This window comes from Piliocolobus tephrosceles, chromosome 1, assembly GCF_002776525.5.
Source record: "Piliocolobus tephrosceles isolate RC106 chromosome 1, ASM277652v3, whole genome shotgun sequence".
Classification (NCBI taxonomy): Eukaryota; Metazoa; Chordata; class Mammalia; order Primates; family Cercopithecidae; genus Piliocolobus; species Piliocolobus tephrosceles.
Genome location: NC_045434.1, coordinates 63,951,444 through 63,977,253, shown reverse-complemented (window position 1 = coordinate 63,977,253; position 25,810 = coordinate 63,951,444). Strand labels below are relative to the sequence as shown.

Here is a 25,810-nt window from a genome sequence, read left to right as displayed (position 1 = left end):
CTGCTAAGCCCTTTATGTTGCTATCATTTAAGTCTCCTGGCAGCCCTATGAAATGAGCACTGTTATTATTCCTATTTTATCTAAGAGACAGTTGAGATATGTTAAGACACTTGCTCAAGATGGTAACATTTTCATATAATATGACAGCATATTTCTTTTTTTATTATACTTTAAGTTCTGGGATACATGTGCAGAATCTGCAGGTTTGTTACATAGGTACACACGTGCCATGGTGGTTTACTGCACCCATCAACCCGTCATCTACATTAGGTATTTCTCCTAATGCTATCCCTCCCCTTGCGCCCCACCCCCTGACAGGCCCCAGTGTGTGATGTTTCCCTCCCTGTGTCCGAGTGTTCTCACTGTTCAACTCCCATTTATGAGTGAGAACATGTGGTATTTGGTTTCTGTTCCTGTGTTAGTTTGCTGAGAATAATGGTTTCCAGCTTCATCCGTGTCCCTGCAAAGGACATAAACTCATTCTTTTTTGTGGCTGCATAGTATTCCACAGTGTATATGTGCCATATTTTCTTTATTCAGTCTACCATTGATGCACATTTGGGTTGGTCCCATGTCTTTGTTATTGTGAATAGTGCTGCAGTAAACATACATGTGCATGTGTCATTATAGTAGAACGATTAATAATCCTTTGAGTATATACCCAGTAATGGGATTGCTGGGTCAAATGGTATTTTAGTTCTAGATCCTTGAGGAATCGCCACACTGTCTTCCACAATGGTTGAACTAATTTGCACTCCCACCAACGGTGTAAAGTGTTCCTATTTCTCCACATCCTCTCCAGCATCTGTTGTTTTCACGACAGGATATTTCCCAAAGAAGGTATGTGACCCCACAATCCCGACTAACAAGGTAACTCTCACTCACAGACTTGATTGCTGCAAGATTCTATGTATAAAAATTTCCTTCTTGCAGACATTTATGCAGCCAACAGACATACGAAAAAATACTCATCATCACTGGTCATTAGAGAAATGCAAACCAAAACCACAATGAGATGCCATCTCACGCCAGTTAGAACGGTGATCATTAAAAAGTCAGGAAACAACAGATGCTGGAGAGGTTGTGGAAAAATAGGAATGCTTTTACACTGTTGGTGGAGTGTAAATTAGTTCAACGATGATGGAAGACAGTGTGGCAATTCCTCAAGGATCTAGAACTAGAAATACCATTTGACCCAGCAATCCCACTACCGGGCATACACCCAAAGGATTATAAATTATTCTATGATAAAGAAACATGCACACATATGTTTACTGCGGCACTATTCACAATAGCAAAGACTTGGAACCAACCCAAATGTCCATCAATGGTAGACTGGATTAAGAAACTGTGGCACATATACACCATGGAATACTATGCAGCCATAAAAAAGGATGAGTTCATGTCCTTTGCAGGGACATAGATGGAGCTGGAAACCATCATTCTTAGCAAGCTATCACAAGATCAGAAAACCAAACATTGCAAGTTCTCATTCATAAGTGGGAGTTGAACAATGACAACACATGGACACAAGGAGGGGAACATCACACACTGGGGCCTGTCGGGGGGTGGGGGCTAGGCGAGACATAACATTAGGAGAAATACCTAATGTAGGTGACGGGTTGATGGGTGCAGCAAACCACCAGGGTATATGTATACCTATGTAACAAAACTGCATGTTCTGTACATGTAATCCAGAACTTAGAGTATAATAAAAAAAAATTTCCTTCTTGCCTATTATTCTCCTGTGTACAAAAGAGAAAATGGTGGCAAACAAATACTGAAGTTTTTGACAGCAAAGTCATGCATGTTGACAGCAAACTTCTATGCATGTAAAGATCAGACCTGATCTCAACTCCTGTCCCCACAGCTGCTGCAAACTATGAGTCCCCCTTCACCCTCCCTGGCCCCTCCCACCAACACACACCATCTATATCATAGCAGGTGGTGCCTGCCCTGTACGAGACTCTGATGGAAATAACTGTCACTCATGATGTTTATAATTCACTCAGGGGAGCCTATATTATACTAGAGCAAGTTTCCATGGAAATTTTACCACAGGCCACAGGTACACTGAGATAAAATGTGATGTTTTTACACTATTTCTGGAAATATACAAGAAACCAGGTATGGGCTGCCTAAAGAAGGCTGAATTTTGTGATTGGGAGAAAGAAATGGAGGAGATTAATGCTTGTGTATGCCCTATGTACTTTTTGCATTGGGTACCATTTGCATATATTGGTTATTTAATATAAATCAAATCAAATATTTTCATGCTGCCTCTGACAGGGAAGAAACTTAGCTCTCAGTGCTCTCAGGACAGGTCCACCCACTTAGTCTTAAGCTGAAAAGGAAGCTGGAGTTACCTTTACATCGAGGGGCTGGAGCTGACCAGTGTGAATTACTGCAGGAGAGTGTCGCCTGTCCGACCAGAACGTAGCCTTTATCACATTCATATGTAATCTCTTCTTTGAAAAAACTGTATACATTAGTTTGTTTATAATGCCCATGGGCAATTTTAGGAGGAAAATTGCAATCTTGAGGGAGAGACAGAAAAGTGAGAGAGCGTTAGCTTATAAAGTGTATCAGGTATCACATTGCAGAATATGTGTAGTTTGTAGGAGGCTTCATTCTGTCCTTCCATCTTCGCTGCCCATAAGAGCATGTAGCCAAACCCAGACATTTGTGCTGCCCTCCTGTACGCCTCAGACTGAGCAACCATAGAAAGGCTTGAGTTATAGCCCTTAGGTTTTCCTTCATCTTATTGAGAAGTTCACTCAGCTTTCCATTGTTTAGGAATCATTTTTGCATGCAGCCTTAGGTCATATCATACTCATAGTACACTTAGTCACTTTCAGGCTAAATGCAGAGATATGCATCTGTGAGAAACTGTAAGGATGTTATATCATCCACAATCTCTGAGTCATTGCTTCCCAGTCGATACTGTCTATCCATGCCCAGGAAGAAAATCCTGTGTTTTAAAATGTTCTAGAAAAGAGCTCATAAGATGAATGAAAATGGTGACTTGAACATTGAAATAGTCAAGAGGACATGGCGGGTGCAGAGCACCTCTCTGAAGGGAATACTATCAGGTCCACAAACACTGCATGAGAAAATTAAAAAAAAAGCAGAGCAGCAGGAATGTTGGATGAAGTACTATACCAGTGGACTATGGCAGTTGTAAGTACTATAATAAGATGCTCCTAGAAGCATGGAAAAGGTGATGGCCCACAATAAATCAGACTGAAATGCTGGGATTGCCATGGCAGATGGTATAAGAAGGGATTAAATGACTCAGGGAAGTGAACATGCTGGAGTGGACATTTGTGTACACTGAAAAATGCACCAGGTAGTTATGCCACATGGGAAGTCCTAGAGGGAACAATATTTACCAAAGTTATAAGGAACTCCCTGAAAAGAGGAGAACCAACATCAAATGCTGGAACTGATGACAAAAAAGGTCATTAATGAAAAAGGTTTACTGATAGCCATCAGAGAGCTGCTCATATGCCTCAGAAGCTAAATAAATGCAACCATTATAATGAATTGCAAGGTCAGAGAGGCAACCAGGTGTGCCTGAGAGTTATGAAGATTAAACCATAGCATTCTTACGGGTGAAAACAGATGAGCAGCCAACAACAATATACACTTTATTTGTACCATCAAGAGAAATTAAGGATGGATGATCAAGGGACCAATGGCATTTGGCCCAATAAAAAGTCACAATCCTTTGCCCAATATATGAACCTAGGACAGTTTTCCAGCCTGGTAATCCTTAATTGAAGATGAAGCCAGTTGCCAGAAGTGAAGATGCTATAAAATCTGGAAGGTTCACACAGTAATGAATCTGCCAGTCCTCCAAGAGGACCTCTGTTTATTTATGTAGGTAACTGTGCACTGATAAAAGAGGTACAATAATTCAAAAATTATTGCACATAGGGCTTGAGTTGACATTGATATCTAGAACCATCATAGCTCTCCTATTAGTCCAGTTCGTGGTCATTTACATTATCCTTGAAAGTATAGTCAGAATAGACAAAATTGGTAGTTGGCCCAGCCCCTATATTGGGTTCTTGACCTGTGGGGTAAGAGCCATCTTACACAGGAAGACCAAGTGAAAGCAATTGATACTGCCCACCCATCTCACCCTCTCCCCAAGGCAAATAAAGTAAATTTAAAGAAAAAGACACTGCCACAATATCTCCCGGGGTGAGAGAGGAACATGAAAATTAGTGCCGCTCAAATAGCTAAAGACATTGGAGTGATCATCCCTATTATATTTCCATTAAATTCTTATCTGTCTACTATAAAAATTAGAAGAATTCTGAAGAACTACAGTATACCACTGAAAAAAAAACCACACATCTTAGTCCCTATTGCAGCCATTGTACCAGATGTGGTATCTTTGCTAGGGCAGATTAATGCGACTTCAAGTAAATGAGGTCACTGATTCAGCAAAGGCCCTTCTTTCCTTTCCTAGCAGAAACAGTTTGCATATACATGGAAGGTGTCAGGAGTGTACATTTGCAGGTTTGTTTTTGGGCTATGATAACCCTCCTGCCCATGTCATAATAGAGTCTGAATATATCTTGACCATCTGGATATCCACAGAACATGACATTGATCCAATATATCAATGGCATCATGTTAATTCCCCTGGATAAACAAGAGGTTATTAGCATGATGATGCTCCAAAGTAAAAAATAAAACAAAAAATGGAGTCAGGTGTTTGCCACGTCAATAAAATTTTCAGAGGTCCAAGGTTCAGGGAACACTAAGATATCCCATCCAAACTAAAGTCAAATTATTGCAAATTGCACATCCCACTCTGAAGAATACAGTACAGCACCTAAATAGGACTTTTCAGATTCTAGAGGCAGCATAATTCATACTTGGGGATAGTGCTCCAACCCATAGGCTAGGGGGGACAAATGATTGCCAGGTTTGAGTGGGGCCCATGGTAGGAAAGTGCTCAACAGCAGGTCTAGTCTGCAGTGAAATTACCCTGTTGCTTGAGCCTTAGGACCCAGCACAGCCTAGTGTATCAAAGGTGGTTGTAGTAGGAAAAGATGCAAACATCAAAAGGACATTTACACCATAGACCATTGAGATCATGAAGCAAGGCCATGCACTGCAGTAGAGGACTGTATGCTTTCTGAAATATAACCCTTGGCATGTCACCAGGTCCTGATAGAGAAAGCTCCCGACAGTGGGTCATCAAGTGATCATGCATCCAGAATCACCCATCATGAGCCAAGTCTGTCAGACCCATCAGGTTATAAGGTTAAGCAGGCAACCATTCATTATAAGATGGAAGTAGAGCATCTGGGATTGAGCATGGGCGGGACAAGATGGCACAGGCAAGCTGCACAAACAGAAAGCCCAGTTCCTACCTGTGCCCAGCCACTGTGGCAGGAGTGCCTCTTCTTTAGCTCACAGTTGTGGCTGTAGCAGTTATCCAATATAACCAACTGTCAGGATGGGGAAAACTCTGAGCGTGGTTCACAAATATTTTTGGTACTGTAAACCAAAAATAAAATTCTAAGGTCCCCCAACCATCTGAATGGACCCCTCCTCTCGGCCAAGGGCATTCCAGAGTTAACCTGAACATCTTGTTCAGGCCATGATGGAAGAGAGGGTTGGACATTTCCCATTATACCCATCCAACATTAACATCAACACAGATCTTAAATCTAATAAGAAACATTTATGGCTCAGTGCGGTGGTTCATGCCTGTAACCCCAGCATTTCGGGAGGCCGAGGTGGGCGGATCACTTCAGGTCAGGAGTTCAAGAACAGCCTGGCTAACATGGTGAAACCCTGTCTCTGCTAAAAATACAAAAATTAGCTGGGCGCAGTGGCATGTGCCTGTAATCCCAGCTACTCAGGAGGCTGAGGCAGGAGAATGTCTTGAACCCAGGAGGTGGAGGTTGCCATGAGCTGAGATCGCATCACTGCACTCCAGCCTAGGCAACAGGGTGAAACTCTGTCTCAAAACAAAACAAAACAAAACAAAACATATCTCCACAACCCCTTATCATAAATCAAATATTCCTTCTTCTGGTAATAATTCAACCAATTGCCAGTCAGAAAATTACCTATGATCCAGAAGCCCAGCCCCACTCCCCCTTCCCTGACACCACTTTGAGTTCTCCCACCCTTCCAGATCAAACCAGTGTAAATCTTACATGTATTATGTCTCCCTAAAATGTATAAAAGCAAGCTGTACCCCGACCACCTTGGCCACAGTCATCAGGACCTCCTGAGGCTGTGTCACGGGCGCGTCCTCAACCTCAGCACATACATTTTCTAAATTGATTGAGACCTGTCTCAGATATTTTGGGTTCACAGTATGTGTTGTAGAGAAGAGAGAGATCACCTCCACCTCTAATCCCCCTAGCTCTCATGTGGGCTCTTCGGCTGGATCTAGAAATCAAATTGGCACTAGGTAGATTAACAAGGGAAAAGCACACAAATTTTATACATACATGGGGATCTTCCCAAGAGGGTAAAGTCTGAAGAAGTGGCCAAAGCAAGATATTGTATACTTTGTAAACAAAGAACAATAAATTTGAGAAGAAATGTCAGGACAAAGGGGATTTGGCTAGGAGCAGTAAATTTCTAGGAGAGTCACTAGGAGATGTATAGGGAGGGGCTGTAAAACTAGTGGAAAATAAAAGCTACTTTGGGAATTTTAGTATTCAGGTCCACTGCAGCCCCTAATTCCCAGTCTCTGGTGATAAGGGCTATATAGTTTCTTGCTCTAGAAGGGGTAGAGTACTGCTCTCAGAGGAATCTTTATGGCTTGTGCATGCAAAAAGAGGACAGCTAGCGCTTTCTGAAACTTCAGTTTCTCTAATGTTTTCAACTTGAAATATTCGACATACCAATTCAGCATATTTTGAGATGGCATGTCCTTCACTCCTTTGGTCCTTCACTCCACTCCTAAAATGGAAGCTGTACTACAGCCCAATCAAGGTCAGTCTTGAAAGACAACTTGTAAGGGGTAATCTTCCTGAAAGGAAGTGCTATAGAGGGTACACCTAAAGAAAGTGGCCTAAGGATAAGCTAAATTAGGATTCGGGGCATGGAATGAATGGCTTGTCTGGTCAAGGTCCTAGTCCTGTAAGGAGAAAGATTGGAAGATTGGGCACAAAGAGATCTGGGGTAGGAGCAAGTAAGTGGACATTTGAGAGTGGGCGGGAAGTGTGAAGATCTTTGTTTTGTGTGTTAACACCAGAGCATCCCCAATAGAAAAGGTATTAAACAACCAAGTAAAAAAAAAAGTCTCAGCCACTTGAGGTAAGCCATTCTTTGTTATTGGCCTCATGGGTGCTGGCACAAGAGGAAGAGGAGCAGAGTGGTTGTGGTGGCATGCATGGAAGACAAGCCTGGACCCAACAGCATGGGGTCCCACTCACCAAGGCTCATTGCTGTCACTGAATCTCCAACCTGCCAACAACAACGCTAAGTCCCTAGTATGATACCATCACTTGAGGCAACCAAAAAGCCACTTCCTAGCAAGTTGACCACATTGGACCTCTTCTACCGTGAAAGGAAGAGAAGTGTATTCTCATAGAACTAGACAAATATTGCAGGCATGGGTTTGCCTTTCTCCCTTGCAGAACCTCAGTCAGCATGGTCATCTTAAGGGTTATAGAGTGTCTGAACAATTGGCATTGACATAGGATCCACTACATCCAACTAGAAAACCCACTTACAGCAAAGACAATGTGTTGTTGGGACCATACTCACAGAATCCACTACTCAAATCACATACTGCATTACTCAGAACCAGCCGACCTGTGAAAACACTGAATGGCCTATTAAAGGCACAGTTGAAGTGCCAGTTGGGAGGCAATGCTTGACAGTGATGGGACACTGTCTTCCAAAATGCTGTATTTATTTTAAATCATATTGACTTTTATACGGCTCTGGGTCCCCAGTAAAATAAATGCATGGATCCAGGAACTAGGGGATGGAAGCATGAGTGGCCCCACTGGCCACCACTCTAAGTGACCTACTTGGGAAATTTGTGCTTCACATCTCTGAAGCTCTAGGACCTGCAGGTTTAAAAGGCCTGGTTGGCAAAGTGGGAACATTTCTACAAGTGGGAGATAGGAGTTTTCCTGTTGATTAATAAGCTGCAACTAATGCTTGGTCACTTTGGGCTCCTAATAGGGGTAATGAGCCCTCACCATCGCTAGATAGAGATATCAAACACAAAGGGAGAAGGGTGGAATGTGTTAACACTTGAGCCTTTTTTTTTTTTTTTTTTTTGACAAAGTCTTGCTCTGTTGCCCAGGCTGGAATGCAGTGGCGTGATCTTGGCTTACTGCAACTTCCACCTCCTGAGTTCAAGCAATTCTCCTGCCTCAGCCTCTTGAGTAACTGGGATTACAGGCCCATACCACCATGCCTGGCTAATTTTTTGTATTTTTAATAGAGACCAGGTTTCCCCATATTGGCCAAGCTAGTCTCGAACTCATGACCTCAGGTGATCTGCCCACTTCAGCCTCCCAAAGTGTTGGGATTACAGGCGTGAGCCACCATGCCTGTCCCACTTAAGCCTTTTGGAGAAGCAGAAGGAGGCATTCCACACTGGGTGATGGTCTGACTGGAGGGCTCAGAGGCAACAGAAGGCTGCTGTTTGAGGAAGAAGAAGGAAGCGAGCTCAGAAAGGCAGGTTCAAATAGATTTTGACAGTTCTTCTTCTGCAGATTGAGACATATGGACCAGAAATAAGGGGAGAAAGAGAATAATACAAAGAAACAAAATGCAGTACTTGAAAAGTCCAGCTTACCTATTACATGCTATCTATTTCTCTGATTCAGAAAAGAGGAAACTGAGGAGGCCAAAAGAAAGGGGACACACAATGAGGAGGAAGGAGAAAGTTGGACCCATTCCAAGAATCATGCAAGGTATATGAATTTTTTTACCTAATTTTAAACCTTCTCTTAATAATCTCCATCACACTCATATGAAGAAACTCCCAGAATAAGATAATTCTACGAACTCTTACTGTCTCCACATGATGGTGTTCGGGGACTCCATGTGCCATCTGGTTGGCATATAGCTGAAAGTCTTCTGACCCCATGACATGAAAATAAAATCTCATCTCCATAGAAATAAACACAGTGATTGGCAGGACGATTTTTCCTGTGTTGAGTGATTTGAGCACTATCTAGCTTTGGTTCAGGGCAACATAATGCTGAAAAATAAAACGTGAGGTGCATGGTTAGTAAAATCACCATGAGGAAGCTTCCATGGCTAACAACCCCATTTCCATCTTTGGAAGATCTCACTACTGAAGAGAGATTGGGGAAACAGAAAAGGAGACTCAGGACACTCCAAGTCTGCTCTTTTCCCCCTTATTTGCTAAAGTCCTCTAATCCAACTAAGCATTTCATTAGGAGGCTCCAAAATGAAAAGCTGGATTAAACCTATATGAAGAGCCAGGTGTGGCAGCTCATGCCTATAATCCCAGTGCTTTGGGAGTTCAAGATGGGAGAATTGCTTGAGCCCAGGAGTTTGAGACTGCCTGGGCAACAGAGTGAGACCCTGTCTCTAAAAAATAAAAAAAAAAATTTAAAAATTTTAACCAATAGGAAAATGTAAATTTTCAAAATTATTCAAGAGCAATGACAAACAACATCCATTTACTTATGGCTTCATTATTAAACTCTTTATTAACTTACACTTCTCAAGTCACAAAGAAGAAGAAAGTTTTCAAAAGTTTATATCCACCTAACAGCTAAAGCATACGAATACATTTAAATTACTGCTTATTTCAAGGATTTTTCTTTTTTGATGCAAAATTTAAGAGAAATAGCTATTTAAATGGCAAAATCTTGCTTTATCACTCAGGCTGGAGTACAGTGGCACAATTATGGCTCACTACAGTCTCAAACTCCTGGGCTCAAGCAATTCTCCCACTCACCCTCCTGAATAGCTGGGACTACAGGTGTGTGCCACCACACCCACTACGTTTTTTATTTTTTGGTAGACAAGGGGTCTCACTATGTTACCCAGGCTGGTCTCAAACTCCTGGCCTCAAGTGCTCCCCTCACCTCAGCTTCCCAAAGTTCTGGGATCACAGATGTGAGCCATGACGCCTGGCCAAATTCTTTAATTTTTTAATATAGTAAGAGCTGCTATAGAGACATAATTTTTTTATTCATTAGTAGCAATACTTCAAGAAAAATCTTGCTATTGTCTGATGTAAGAGAAAACATCAAAACAGAATAAAACATTATATTCTCCATGTCAGTAACTCAACCAGTATTAAAATGGGGTCTTTTGGACATACTCAAACACTTCCAGTGCTGATTTGTTTAGGAATTATAATTAAAATACTCAGCAATCATATGGTTTGGATGTTATAACAACAATAATATTTATGAAATGCTTTAAAGTATAGAAAATACTTTTAAATATGTAAGTCATGAGTCTAAATTCACATTTGATCAGGTTTCATAACTTGGATAAATACTACTTCACTTCTGCTTTTAAAATTGTTAAAAATATTCTTTATTAAATAATTAAATCAATAAGACCATAGTGGGTCAAATAAATGTAACCAACTGGGTCCTGCTCTGTCATCCAGGCTGGAATGCAGTGGCGTGACCTCGGCTCACTGCAGCCTTGGCCTCTTAGCCTCAAGTTATCCTCCTACCTCAGTGTCCTGAGGAGCTGGGATTACAGGCTCGTGCCATCACATTCAGCTAATTTTTAAAATTATTTGTAGAGACAAGGGTCTCACTATATTGCCCAGGCTGGTCTCAAACTCGTGAGCTCAAGCAATCCTCCCACCTCAGCCTCCCAAAGTACTGGGATTATAGGTGTGAGTCACCACCCCTGGCCTAAACACAACTATAAAGGAGGTTTTTAAACATCTATAAGCAGTATTTTTTGTTATTTAAGTAATGGCAATAAGTTAATTATTAAGTATATTTTTAATTCAGTCCTTTCATTAAAATATTTTATTCTATTTTCCCAAAATGAGTCTGAATAACTGCAATTAAACTTTGTTAAGCCTTAATACGAAATAAATAATCTTCTGACAGGTTGATCTAAGCTACCACTTTTCGTTATTTATGCATTTCACACATTGTTCAAATTCTGACATGCAGCATAAAATTCCCCATATTCTTGGCCTCAGATTCTGGAAGATCCTTCACCTCTAAAGTGGCAAGGTTCTGATAGATGGGTAGAAGAAAGCATTTTCTTCCTCTGTTGTCTGTTTCAGCGAGGCTCATAAAATAGTATCCACTTGTCCTTCAGTCTCTCACTCATTCCCACAAATAAAAGAAGTGCATCTCCTACCAGAGAAACTGGAGAAAGTCTCCTTTATATCCTTCCGAAGTGAGAATACTGAGTCACGAGTCAGCACTTGTATTCTAGAGGCAGATCAGGAAGTCCTGTCATCTCATGACTCAAGAGGAATGAGACACAAGTCACCTTGCAGCTGGTTACGTTCATGACTGTTTCACAAACTTGTCTACTGCCAAACACCCTAAAGCCCATACTGGGGGAGGTAAGGGCTATGAAGGAAACCTGACTCTGACAATAGTTGAACTGTATTCTCCATTCTAGTTTTACCAGTAAGAAGACTAATACTTAATTTGCATACTGTTTGACTTCTGTGTCTACTTCTCATTTGATTCTGAACTGGGATAAGAAAAGGTTCCAATTTCTCAGTGCCTCAAACTGTAACATGTTTATGGTCCCCTTCTGGAGCCAACGGTTCACTAATCTGTTCAATTAACTTAATTCTAAACTTGTTGTGAGGGATAAAATTATATTCATTTAAGGTAGAGAATCCTAGCATGTACTGGACGTTTAATATGCAAAAATATTAAAAAACAAAAACTCACCCTCACATCCTTGGTATGGGGTCCATCTCAAATTTTTCTGACAAATCAAAGTCGTAGGTGCATCTGTAGTGGGTTTGTAGCCAGGATGACAGCGGTACCTTAATATAGTCCCAACAACATACACATCCTCTTTTTTCGGCCTAGGATATGTTTCCCAGGAAGCATGTGGAATGTCTGGTAAGTTAGTACAACTATCTACTCATGAAAGAAGAAGAACAAAACGACACTATTACTAGGGCTGCCGCAGTAATCAATAAGCCTGCCCTATCAAAGGGGGTCATGTGTTCATTCAGCCTGGAACCAACCTGCAAAGCCTGATGTATCAACCACACCAGAAAAGACACATGGACATTTGCTCAAATGCGCACACCTCCAGAGAGGCTCTTTACTAAGGGCACTCCCAAGAGGTTTCCATGTGCTGTGCCAAGTATAATAATATCAATTCTCCTTCCTCTTCTTTACACTTCAGAGATTTTAGTTTCTGAACTGAAGCATGGCAGGAAAACTGTCACAAACAAATCTAACTACGTTTCCTGATTGATTGGGGAAAATAAACGAGAGCCATTCCCCTCATCCAGATGACACCAGGAATGGCTTGGCAAGAAAAAAAACAAACTCCAAGCATTTTCTGAGCCTGGGCCTTGGGTCTTGTCCTCTTCTCTCTTTCCCAATGCTGCTGATTCATATGATATGGAAATATAATGCAAACATCTACCACATTGGATGTTTATCACTTTTTATCTTCAGACATTTGAAATGGAATATAAAAGTTCCTTTTTAACAGCATTATTGAGATTCAAGTCACAACAAATAAATTCACCCATTTAGAATGTGTAATTCGATGGTTTTTAGTATATACAGAGTTGTGTAACCATCACCATTAACTAATTTCAGAATATTTTTATCAACCCAAGAAGAAACCTCATATTCATTATCAGTCACTCTCTATTTCCACCTCTCCCTAGGTCCTGACAACCACTAATCTATTTTTTTTCTTTATGGATTTGCCTAATCTGAGCATTTTAAATAAATGTAATCACACAATACATGTACTTTTTGTTGCTGGCTTATTTCAGTTAGCATAATATTTTCAAGGTTCATCCATATTGTAGCATACATTAGTACTTTTTATTTTTCATTTTTACTGCCAAATGATATAATCCATTTTATGGATAAATCACTTTTTGTTTATTCATTATTCAGTTGATGAGTATTTGGGTTCTTTGGCTATTATGAATAATGCTGCTATGAATCTTCATGTAAAATTTTTGTGGGTGGACATATGTTTTCATTTCTCTTGGGTAGATACCCAGGAGGATAATTACTGAGTCATATGGTAACTCCATGCTTAAACTTCAGAAGGACTGCAAAAACTCTTTTCCAAAATGATCTCACCAATTTACATTCCTATTAGCGTGTATGAGAGTTCTAATTTTTCCACATCCTCACCAACATTTGTTATTGTCTATCTTTTCTATTATAGCCATTCTGCTGGATGTAAAGTGGTATCTGATTGTTACTAGAAGGCTATCCTTATAAGAAATACTAAAGGAAATTGTTCAAACTGACAGCAATTGACACCAGACAGTAATTTGAATCCACACAGAAAAACAATGAGCATCAGCAGAGGTCATTATGTCAGTAATTTGAAACCCAATATGATATATATTACTACTCCTTCCTTCTCTTAGCTGATTTAAACAGCAATTGCATAAAACAATATGTATATAATTGCATTATTAAGCCTATAACATACAGAAATGCAATATATTTGACAATAACATCACAAGAAAGGTAGGGGGGAACAAAGCTGTATTGTAATACAGAAGTGACACCAGATGGTAACTTAAATCTACAGGAAGAAATAAAGAGAGCTAGAAATGATGAATAAGCAGATTAACATAATAAACTCTATAAATATATACTTGCCCTCCTTTCTTCTCTCAGCTACTATGAAAGACATGAAACATGAAATTATATAAAACAATGATTATAAAATATATTGTGCAGTTTGTAATATATGTAAGTGTAAAATATGTCGTTGGATTCTTGGTTGAGGTTTTTATCTTTCTGCACTTCGAATGTGTCATCTAGCTGCTTTCTAGCCTCCATTCCCTCTGATGAGGAATCAGATGTTAATCTTACTAGGGTTACATTGTACATGATGTATTGCTCTTCTCTTGCTGCTTTCAAGATTTTCTCTTCATTCTTGGTTTTCAACATTTTGATTATAATGTCTCCAGGTCTAGATATTTTTGCATTTGTCCTACTTAAGTTCAACAAGCTTCTTGGATATGTAGATTAATGTGTTGTTTTGTTTTCTGTTTGGGCTTTTTTTTTTTTTTTTTTGGTCAAATTTGTGATATTTTCAGCCATTTTTCCTTTGTATAGTTTTTTAGCTCCTTTCTCTTTCTCTCATCTTTCTGGGATTCTCATTACACATATGTTGGTACACTTCATGGTGTCCCACATTTCTCTGATGCTGTTTATTTTTCCTCATTCTTTTTATCTCTGTGCTGCAGATTGCATAATCTCAGTTTATCTTCGAATTCTTTTTCCAACTCAAATCTACTGTTGAGTTCCTCTTTTGAATTTTTCATTTTACTTACTGCGTTTTTCAACTCTACAATTTCCATTATCTTTTTAAAATAATTTCTATCTTTATCAATATTTTCTATTTGATAAAACACTGTCATAATACATTGCTTTAATTCTTTAAATATTGTTTCCTTTAGTTCTCGGGACATATTTATAATAGCTGCTCTGTAATTCTTTGAACTTTTCTGCTAAGTCCAATCTCTGGGATCCCTCAAAAACAGTTTCTATTGTTGGCTTTTTCCCTTTAAATGGGTCACTCTTTCCCATTTCTTTGCATGTCTGACAATTTTTTTTTTTTTTGAAAACAGGACATGTTAGATAATACATTGCAGCAACTTTGGATATTGATTCTCCCTTACCACCTTTAGGATCTGTTGTCTTGTTTGTTTCTTTAGTGATGTAATTGGACTAGTTCAGTTAAGTCTATTTCCTTCAAAGTGTGCAACATCTAACAGCATGCCTCAGAGAGCACAGACTTGGGCATGTACACAGTCTTTTTAACTGCTAGGGATAACTGTGGTTTTCTCTTTGACTGTCTCTTTCTCATTGAGACTTTGGGTGATCTACCTCTGTTGGTATTACATACAACTATTGGCCTCCAACAATTTTTATCTGATTGTTCTATTTTTTTCAACAACTCCCTGGGGCATAATATGCATCACAGTCTAATCCAATTAAAGTTCCTTGAAAGGGGCAGAGTGTTTACAGTCTTTGAAGCTTGCTCCAAATCTGCCCTGGAAGAATGTCTGTCCTATAGATCAGGAACTGGGGGAAATTAGAAAACTCATTCTTCTCCAGGTACTGCACTAGAGTTCTTCTTACGGTGTAGGAGCTGTGAGGAGAGAAAAGTGGGCAGTAGGAACAGGCACTGCCACCCAGCTGTGCCCACCACCAAGTACACATATTCCACAACCCAGAGCCAGGGAGAATACTAACTGCCAATATGCATAGTTGTCAACCTACCCATAATAGTTCTTCCATTCTAGAAAGCTGGGGAAGATGGGAGATGCCACTTGGCTGCTGTGCCAACTGGAATAGTTCTCCTGCAACATAGAGCTATGCAAAAAGGGGAGACTGAGTTCTTTACCAGCTGCCCCACTTAGATCCTCACCATATAATGGGAGTTGGGGGTGAAGGAACAGACACTGATGCCTGTTTGCTGGCACCTATTCAATATATGACTTCCACAGCATGGATCTTTGAAAAATGCTATCATGTAATTTTCACGGGCTGCCAAATCCACCCCAAATAAATTTTTTACCCCAGGGAGCTGGGGAAGATGGGAATTGCCACTCATGAGCCCACAGTAACCATCCTCCCACAAAGTAGAGCTGTTGCAGCCACTAGTTCTAATGCAATGTCCTCTCACTGTTCCCATCAAGTTTCCATATTTTTGCTGAATAAATGCTCCTCAATTTGTTGTAATCCCTTTGATCAATCTCCAGAGACCTTGAACGGTTTTCTTTGTTAATTTTGACCAGCTTGGTGGATACCTTTTCAGGAGAGAGGTTTCCCCAAACTCCTCCACTTCTGTTCCAGAAATCCCCAGAAGTTCTTGGTATTTTGTGAGGGCAAAACTTAGAGCACAAGGCATCAGTGGCTTCCTTCCCTTACCAGTTGTATAACCTTGGGCAAGTCTTTTAACCTCTGTGAACAGTTTCTCATCTGTAACATAGGATAATCATAGTGCCCACAATTGTTGGGAGGATTCATTGACTTAATCCTTGTTATGCACCTAGTCTAGTGCCAAGTTATCATTATTACCATTGTCATTATTTTTAATAATCCACATGAGTTTATAACTTCAGAGTGTTAGAATCACAACCAGTTCACACAATACTTTTGTACAAGTTATAAGAGGCATTTTTCCTCAGGACACTTTATTATTTGTCTTTCAAAGTAATTATAATAATATAATGATTTTGTCAGAATAAGACAACTTTCTATCAAATTCCAGAAAATTGTTGAAATAAATATACAAATCCACAATATCTACAATGTTAACACCTCCCTTTAAGGTTGGAATGTGCATAGTCTTGTGGTATGTGGCAGTCTTGTGTGATGATATAGGACCTCGCAGAGTGTATTAAAGTCATTTTTCTTTCCAACAAGAAAAAAATAAAGGAAATTATTGATATAGATGTAAATTTTTACTGTAATTCATAGTGGGCCTATGCATGCAAGTATACCCATATTAACAGTACTGGTTGCCTTTAGATGTCAAACATTGAAATTCCTTCATAGTCCATACTTACTGGGCTCACAAGCAGGAGGAGAAGGATCCCATTTGCTATCAGCACCACAACGAATTACACTGCTGCCTCTGAGAACAAAACCTCTTTGGCAGTTAAACACAATAGCATCTTTGTAATTATAGATGGGTCCAAATCCAGAGAAAATTTCCCCATGTGAAACATCTGGCTTGTGACAGGTGATTTCTAAAGAATCATGAGAAAAGACAAGTGGATTTTAAAAGATAAATGGTAATAATGATATTATTGCTACTGCTAATCCAGTTACAAGTGCAACACAAATGCCTGATGAATGTGCATGTCAAGTAGATACAAGGGAAACATTTTAAAGTGAAATACACAAACACATACATACATAATATGGCCGTATATATTTTTATATATACATATATATAAAATATATATATATGTACTCCTTTTAGTACTAGTTTTTATTGGTGGAGAAGTTGAAGAAGTTATTCACAATTACCTCATAGAAAGACCAATGTGATGAAAACTCATTTTACTGAGGCTTTTAAAAGCTGAAATTATTTATATTATGTTAATAATATATATAATACTATATATTTTATATATTCTATAATATAGTATTATAGAATATATAACATTATACTAATAGTATTATACATTATATATTTTATTATATTTGATATAATATATTTATATATACATATAAGTATGTGTGTGTGTATATATAAAATATGTAATTTCAGCTTTTAAAATGAGTTTTCATTACATTGGTCCTTCTTCGAGATGATTGTGGATAGCTCCTTCAAATTCCCTACCAATAAAAATCAGTCATACATAACCCAGCAGAAACATATTTCTAAGGCCCCCAAAACTTTCAATATAATGGCCTAATTTCCTAAATGATTTGGTTATGGGTCAGTGACCCATAGTAATTACATAGTGCAGAGGCAGCCCAGGGGATCAGAGACCCATTCCCCGACAAGCAGAGAACAAGTTGCCCTCTATCCCACACCCCTTACCCACATCCTGGCAGTCATCCAATCCTGTCAATTCTGCCACTTTAATTCCTCTACAATCCCTTAACTTCTCTCCAGCCCCACTGCCACACTACAGCTGAAGCCACCTTCAGTTTTTGGCTGGAGGGTTGCACAGTTGCTGTCTTAGTCTGTTCCTGCTGCTATAAGAAAATACTTTTGCTAGTTTATAAATGATCAAAATTTATTTCTCACAGTTCTGGAGGCTGAGAAGTTCAAGATCTAGCCACCATCAGATTCAATGTCTGCTTGCTCTCTCCTTTCAAGATGGTGCCTTCTTGCTGCGTCCTCACATCGGGGAAGGGATGAATGCTCTGTCCTCACAAGACAGAAGGGCAAAAGAGACTAGGGCTCTCACGTCAACCTCTTTTATAAGGGCACTAATCCCATTCCTTAGGGTGGATCCTTCATGATTTAATCACTTACCCAAAAGTTCCACCTGTTAAAACGATCACATTGGGTCTTAGGTTTTATCATGAGTTTGGAGGGACACATTCAAGCCATAACAGGTGACTGTCAGTTAAGTTTTGTCTTACTTCAGGTTGTTGTCCCACAACCAGAGTTATCGTTCTAAAATGCAGCACATTTATTCCCCTCATTAAAGCCTTTCAAAGTCTCCCCTTCGGCCGGGCACGGTGGCTCAAGCCTGTAATCCCAGCACTTTGGGAGGCCGAGACGGGTGGATCACGAGGTCAGGAGATCGAGACCATCCTGGCTAACACGGTGAAACCCCGTCTCTACTAAAAAAAATACAAAAAACTAGCCGGGCGAGGTGGCGGGCGCCTGTAGTCCCAGCTACTGGGGAGGCTGAGGCAGGAGAATGGCGTAAACCCGGAAGGCGGAGCTTGCAGTGAGCTGAGATCCGGCCACTGCGCTCCAGCCTGGGCCACAGAGCGAGATTCCGTCTCAAAAAAAAAAAAAAAAAAAAAAGGTCTCCCCTTCGTGATTGTTCTGAAGTCCTGAGACTGAAACACAAGGTCCTTCATAACCTGGCCCCTGCCCACTTTTCCGCCCTTAGCTATTGCCACTTCTGCTTGTTGCAGATCTAACTCCAGGCATTTTGCACTGTTGGCAGTATCCTGCTCTTTTGTGCCCCTCATCTGATTGTGTCCTGTGGTGGGTTAGTAAGCAATATTGTGTAAACTTAGTAGTAAAGTCAGTAAACTCAGATTCCTTAGACTAGCTAACTAATACATGTTTTGACTCAATTATCACTTGCTTTGTCCTGTTGCCCTTCTGGCACTTAGTAGGTTTTGCTTGCCCTACAGGCATATGTGTTTCATCTTATAGGTGCAAATTATATTTTCAGTTCCGCTTCTTGAACAAACTGAGACTACATTCTCCAGTCCTCTGAGGCTACTCTCTAGTTCTAGACAAGAGGCTGGAATGGAAAGTGATATGTGGTTGCTTCCAGGCCAAAACTCTTAGCCAGGACATAATTGGCCTTTCTCTCTTCTTCTACTGAAGAGACTGTGAAAGCACATTTTGAAATGGAGGTGCCATAAGATCAAAGCAACCTGGCTTGCTGAGCTGGTTGCTAAGCCAGCACAGACTACAGCTGCCCTGGAGAGTCTCCTGGACATGAAACAAACTTAGTATGAATGAGAATAAACTTTTACTTCACCAAACCAGTGAGATGTTGTTGCTGTTTGTTCCCATATACTGTTAGCTCCCGGTTCACTACTCCCATTTTTATGGCTTTTATATTCTAAAACAACATGCAATAAGTATCAGGTGGCCAAATAAATGATTGCATCCGAGCAATAATTAGTTCATCTTTGAATTTTCCATTTTGCCCCCAATAAATTCACCTTTCTTTCTCTTTTAAACAAAAGAGAGCAAACATTTTGATACAGAATTCATCATTCTGACTTACTTTCACAGGTAGGAGGACTTGGTCTCCAAACACCTGTTGTTTTATTCTCCACAGTGCAGGAAATGGAGGCATGACCCAAGAGTGAGAAGCGGGAGTCACAGCTGTAGGTGACAGAAAAGCCATATGTGTAGAAATCTTCTTCACCGCTGTGCCTTCCATTCCTGATGTCTGGAGGGGGTTCACACTTGACAACTGAGGTAAGTGAGTGAAGGGAAAGAAATACTCAGGGAAGACATCGTGATAAATCTAAAATTCATGCAAATTCTAAGGGAAGGTACACATACTTATAAAGATGCACAGGGACGTTATTACCTCACAGAGTTTAAATTGATAGTCAAGTCAGAAGATCCTTACTTACTTTCACATTGTGGGAGAGGATGACTCCAGCCAACTCCTCTATCTTGGACTTCACAATGACTAGTGGTTGAGCCAATTAAGACAAATCTAAATAAGATAAATCAAAGATTTTAATGGAATTCCTCCTACCCTAAATTAAAGAGGTCTGAGTAAATAGAATTGTTACTCTATATTAAAATAAGGAAATCATATTTTCCTGGATATCATTTCCCATTGAGCACTCCATTCAGTAAAATTTCATTACTACAATGAGATGTGTGTGTTTGTTCCTTTGGACCCTCATTCCTTAATCTGTTACTATAAGCATCTACTAGGTATCAGGAATGCAGTTCATCCAGAGCTCAATCAAGCACAACAATAAAAGGCTTGCTTCGGTGTGTTCTGTAGTTGTCTTTGGTTGAGAGTACCAGCTAGATTACTGACTCCACACTCTTCCCATCTTTGGCTCAAAGCTTCCTCTGACTTCCAGGTTGGTGTCTTATTCCCATACATCATTAGCTTTCAGTTCACCGCTCCCATTTTTATGGCTCTTGATACGTCCTACTCTTTCCTCAGTTTGTCTTCCTGCCCTCTATCTTGTGCTAACAGAAAATAAAAAAACAAAAGATATTACTAGAATGATTACAAATTGTAGCATCATCAAGGATATTGATAATCATCAATGATATCAAATTGTAGCATCATCAAGGAATAAACCTACAATGTGATAGAACACTAAAGTAAATGTCACCTTCAGCAATCTAAGAGTCTATGGAATTTACTGAATAACAACTTCAAGAAAATATATCTTAACTACAACTACAATGAAGTATTTCTTTACTTTAAAATTTCTTGAAAATGTAGTTTTTCCAACCTAGCCCAGAGACTAAGTGCAAAATATTGTTTCTGGTTGTTTCAATGGGAACACCTTAGTGTTCCAACAGCATCTTAGTTCTGATTCTTCTCACTTTCGCTTATGAAGCCATACACAATAAGGAAAACAGAGAGTAAAAATGAGAAAATCAACAAAAATGAAACAAACAGAAAAGATAAGAGAAAACTAATAGACATAAGTATCAAGCAAAAGAGAATCAACATATGCTTAATTGGATAACATAAAGAAGGAATCCAAACAGAACAAAATAGCTTTTTAAAATTTTATTTCAGGCCAGGTGTGGTGGCTTACACCTGTAATACTAGTACTTTGGGAGGCTGAGGCAGGTGGATTCCTTGAGACCAGGAGTTCAAGACCAGCCTGGCCAATATGACAAAACCCCATCTCTATTAAAAATACAAAAATTAGCCAGGCATGGTGGTGCACACCTGTATTCCCAGCTACTTGAGAGGCTGAGGTGGGAGAATTGCTTGAGCCCAGGAAGTTGAGGCTGCAGTGAGCCATGATCATGGTAATTACATAGTAACTACCTGGGCAATGGGAGTGAGGCCTTGACTCAAAAAATATATATATATTTCAAGTAAATGTTACTAAAATAAAATAATACTTCAATCTACATATTAAAATTGCACATCACATAGCAGCAAAAAATTAAACCAAGTGATTTCTCTCAAAACAACAAAGAGTAAAAGTATTAGGTTTCAAAGATAAAGAATAATATCTTTAGATAGTCAAAGAAAGATCAAGCCACATGAGAAGAAATTTCAGATCAGTAGTATTCACTAGCAAAATATAGTGCAGCAGTACCTATAAGACATCCAAGAAAAGAAGGGATGAGCCAAGGGGTCTATCAAGCCCCATTATCTTCTAGGTATCAATGCCTCAGATATATTATCTGAACCTGCAAGAACTCAAAGAATAATTTTCACTTGGGACTTTTTTTTGGAAACCACCGTAGGACAAACTATAGCCAACCAAGAGATGACAATGGCAACTTTAGCCAAAACAAACAAAAATGGTAGCAAATATTGTACATGCAGATCTGAGACGAAAACAAATGTGATTTTAAGTGTGACTGAAGGAAATATAAACATTATATGCTCAGACAGCACTGAAATAGTATAACTAACAAAAAACAGAGATATGGAAGAGAAAGTAAAATAAACTCCCTTATTGCCTGATCATTTGCAAAACTGGAAGTGAAAGCAACCATAGACACGTGTGAGTATTTCACATTAATATTAAATGCAAAATAAACACTAAGATAATACAAATGATACAAATTTACTGGTAGGGAAGATAGAAGGCATGAAAGGGGGAAGAATACAAGAAAAGTTTGTTGTTGTTTATAATAAGGAACCAATTTAAACTGTCTAAAGATAAAGAGGAATAACAGTATTATATAAATTTAAATGTATATAGGTCACCACTAGAACCAAATTTTGAACCTTCCTAAACACCACTATATATTTTAATAGAAAACAAATATACACATACATATATATTATAAAATATGAAATAATATGACAAAACCAAGTCTATAAGTATCACTCACAGCAATAAATGTAATTATGCCTAAAACTCCTAATGAAAGAAAAACAACTTTTAGTTGGAGCAAAATTCAGCTATCTTATGTACAGGAGACAAACCTAAAAGTGTTTCAGACAGATTACAAATAAAAGGCAGGATAAAATTATACCAAGCAAATTCAAATCGAAAGAAAAGCAAAGATAATAATTTTAATATCCCATAAGTTGGACATCAGAACCAAGATTATTAAATTACACAAAAATGGGTACTTTATATGTTAAAGATTATGATTTTCAGTGAAAAGTTATGAATCTTTACATAGCAAAATATGTATGTAGCAGCAATTTTAATAAAACAGAAGTACATGAGACATAAGAAAAATGATCAAAATATGCTACTAATTATCGTTAAATTATTTTATGATAGTTAAAATAATTATAAAATTATTAATTTACTTTAACTCCTATCTTCATGTTTAAGGTATATAAAGACAAGCATAATAAAATATTCAAAACAACTTATCAAGAAAGTAGATCTGACTGGGCACAGTGACTCATGCCTGTAATCCCAGCAGTTTGGAAGGACGGGGCAAGAGAATCTATTGAGCCCAGGTGTTCTAGACCAGCCTGAGCAACATAACAAGACCTCATCTCTATAAAAGTTAGAACTTTAGCCAGGCATCATGGCACATGCCTGTAGGCCCAACTACTCAGAAGGCTGAGGCAAGAGGATTGCTTGAACCAGGGCAGTCCAGGCTACAGTAATCCAAGACCGCACCACTGCACTCCAGCCTGTGTGATACAGGGAGAACTTGTCTCAAAAAAAGAAAGTAAATCTGATGTGTATGTAGCAAACTCTATATACTACTAATTAAAAAAGCTTCATTTCAAGTGCCTGTTGAAATATTAGTGAAAATTGATTGTATATTATGATGTGCCCTAAAACCTCTGTAAATTTTAGAACACAAAAATAAGTAACATTCTTGGTTAATCTAGAAGTCTTTTTATTTCTTTTATTTTTTTTTTTTATAATTTTTTCGTTCTTTAGAGATGGGTCTTGTTATGTTGCTCAGGCTGGTCTTGAACTCCTGGGCTCAGGTAATCTTCCCACCTCAGCCTCCCAAAGTGTTGGGATTACAGGTGAGCCACTGCACCTGGCCCAGTCAGTTTGGAAGTCTCCAATGGAGGAATGCTTCCACTATGGGACGCAGCAAGAGTTCCAAAAATTAGAGTTGCCAGATTTAGCAAATAAAAATACAGGGTGCCTAGTTAAATGTGAATTTCATGTAAACAATGAACACATTTTTTTAGTTTAAGTGTGATCCAAATGTTGCGTGGAACATACACTAAAATTATTTGTTGTTTACCTGAAAATTAAATTTAACTGGGCATCCTGTATTTTACCTGAAAACCCTAACTTAAGTTTGGAAGTTGAGACCTGTCAACTCTGGACCCTCATGCAAGTGAATGAAAGGCAAAGAAGGAATCTACTCTGATGGTTGGAGTGACTAATCCTGATAATAATGGGAAACGTTAGATTGCTTCTGCACAGTGATGGCAAAAATGAGTATGTTTGGAATGCAGGAGATTCCCTGGGGCATCTCTTTATACTCCCATGCCCTATAATTAAAGTCAATGAAAAACTATAATAACCCAAATCAGGCAGGACTGCTGATGGCCCAGACCATTCAAGAATAAAGGTTTAGGCGACCGCATTGGGCAAGAACCAACATCAGATGAAGTACTTGCCGAAGGCAAAGAGAATATGGAATGAGTAACAGAAACATGTTGTTAGAAATACCTGCTACAACCACATGACCAGTTGCATAAACAAGGACCATAAAAGTTGTGAATGTTTCTTTCTTATTTCAATATAAATAGATATTACATTAATTGCATTTCTCTTTACCCCTTTCCTTCCCCTACTGTATAAGATGTGTTACTAGTGGCTTACCTTACATCTCAATATTTAAGTTATAGAATATCAAAGGGGAGACATGACTCAGCTCAAAGGGAATTCTCTTTTAGGAAGAGAATTTCCATGTTTTCAGGTGTATGAGGGATAGTTGCATTATGTAAAATGTGAGTATTATTTTGCTATTGGCTTTATTTGGAAATTAAGCTAAGTATGGTTAAGACTAGTGTATACAAATACCAAATTTGACAAGGGGTGAGCTGTGGTAGATTTATGTTGTGTCAACTTAGCTAAGTTGTAATTATGTTTCCCAGAATTCTCTTCCATACATAATGCCAAGTTAGTATGTCCCATAAAAGATGGTAGATGTGAATTAGTAGAGCCATACTCCATATGCTAGAAAGGTCAGGGCAGAGCACAGGATGTGACTGCAGTTCACAAGCACTGTTGTTTCTCTGTTCTATCACTTTGTTGGCAGAGGGCTCAACCAGGCCACAGCAGAGCCAGCTCCTGCATGATCTCCTCCTTCATGTACCCTGGCTTCTGATCCAAGTACACTGGCACTGTGACGAAGGACAACTTCTACGGGACATACCCATTTTTGAAGTTGAAGGCTAAGGGGCAGTGAAAGAACAAGATGAATTCTAGTTTACAATGGTGGGCTTTACTCACTCATCTTTGCAGATTCCAGTTTGTCCTTGAAGCACTCAGTTCATGTCTATCTTCCCTTCCTGACTCCCTGCCCTGCTGACTTCAGGCCACAGCAACAGACATTGAAGGAACAGCCTCCTGTACACACCATTTAACTATCTCCCACACCTATGTCAAGTCATGCCCCTACAATAAATCCTGCAGTTCTATTTCTCCAGGTAAATCCTGACTGACATAATTAATGTAAGTAGACAAGAAAAAGAAATTGGAAATCTAAAAATTGCAAAATAGAAGGTAAAAGAATCATTGAAATGATGTGATTACAAACTAGGTAATCCTAAGAGATTTCAACTGAAAGAATTTTTTTAAATTTTTACAAATAATATGACATGGTTCTGCTGTGTCCCCACCCAAAACTCATATTGAATTGTATTTCCCATAATCCCCATGTGTCGTGGGAGGAACGTGGTGGGAGGTAATTGAATCATCGGGGCAGTTACCCCAGTGCTATTCTCCTGATAGTGAGTGAGTTCTCATGAGATCTGCTGGTTTTATGAGGAGCTTTTCCCCCTTTACTCAACACTTCTCCTCCCTGCCACCATGTGAAGAAGGTGCCTTTCTTCCCCTTTGCCTTCTGTCGTGATTATAGGTTTCCTGAGGCCTTCCCAGCCATGTGGAACTGTAAGTAAATTAAACCTCTTTTCTTTATAAATTACCCAGTCTTGGGTATTTCTTCATAGCAGCATGAGAATGAACTAATGCATAATACAAACATTTAGAAAGTTAGCTGAGTTATCAAACTAACATGCAGAAATCAATAGTAGATAGACGATAGATAGATAGATAGATAGATAGATAGATAGATAGATAGATAGATA

The 25,810-nt window shown here is 39.1% G+C and overlaps 1 protein-coding gene across 1 annotated transcript in view; it reads right to left on the bottom strand.

The window, feature by feature from the left end:
• The window catches only part of C4BPA (complement component 4 binding protein alpha), a 40,763-nt gene that overhangs the window by 1,300 nt on the left and 13,653 nt on the right, over positions 1-25,810 (bottom strand). The window contains exons 5-10 of the mRNA XM_023186889.2: positions 19,965-20,050; positions 19,607-19,798; positions 16,730-16,912; positions 11,877-12,071; positions 9,023-9,211; positions 2,367-2,537 (exon numbers count right to left, since the gene is read on the bottom strand). Coding sequence (XP_023042657.1) covers positions 2,367-2,537; positions 9,023-9,211; positions 11,877-12,071; positions 16,730-16,912; positions 19,607-19,798; positions 19,965-20,050 — 1,016 coding nt within the window. The remainder of the gene's footprint in view (positions 1-2,366; positions 2,538-9,022; positions 9,212-11,876; positions 12,072-16,729; positions 16,913-19,606; positions 19,799-19,964; positions 20,051-25,810) is intronic.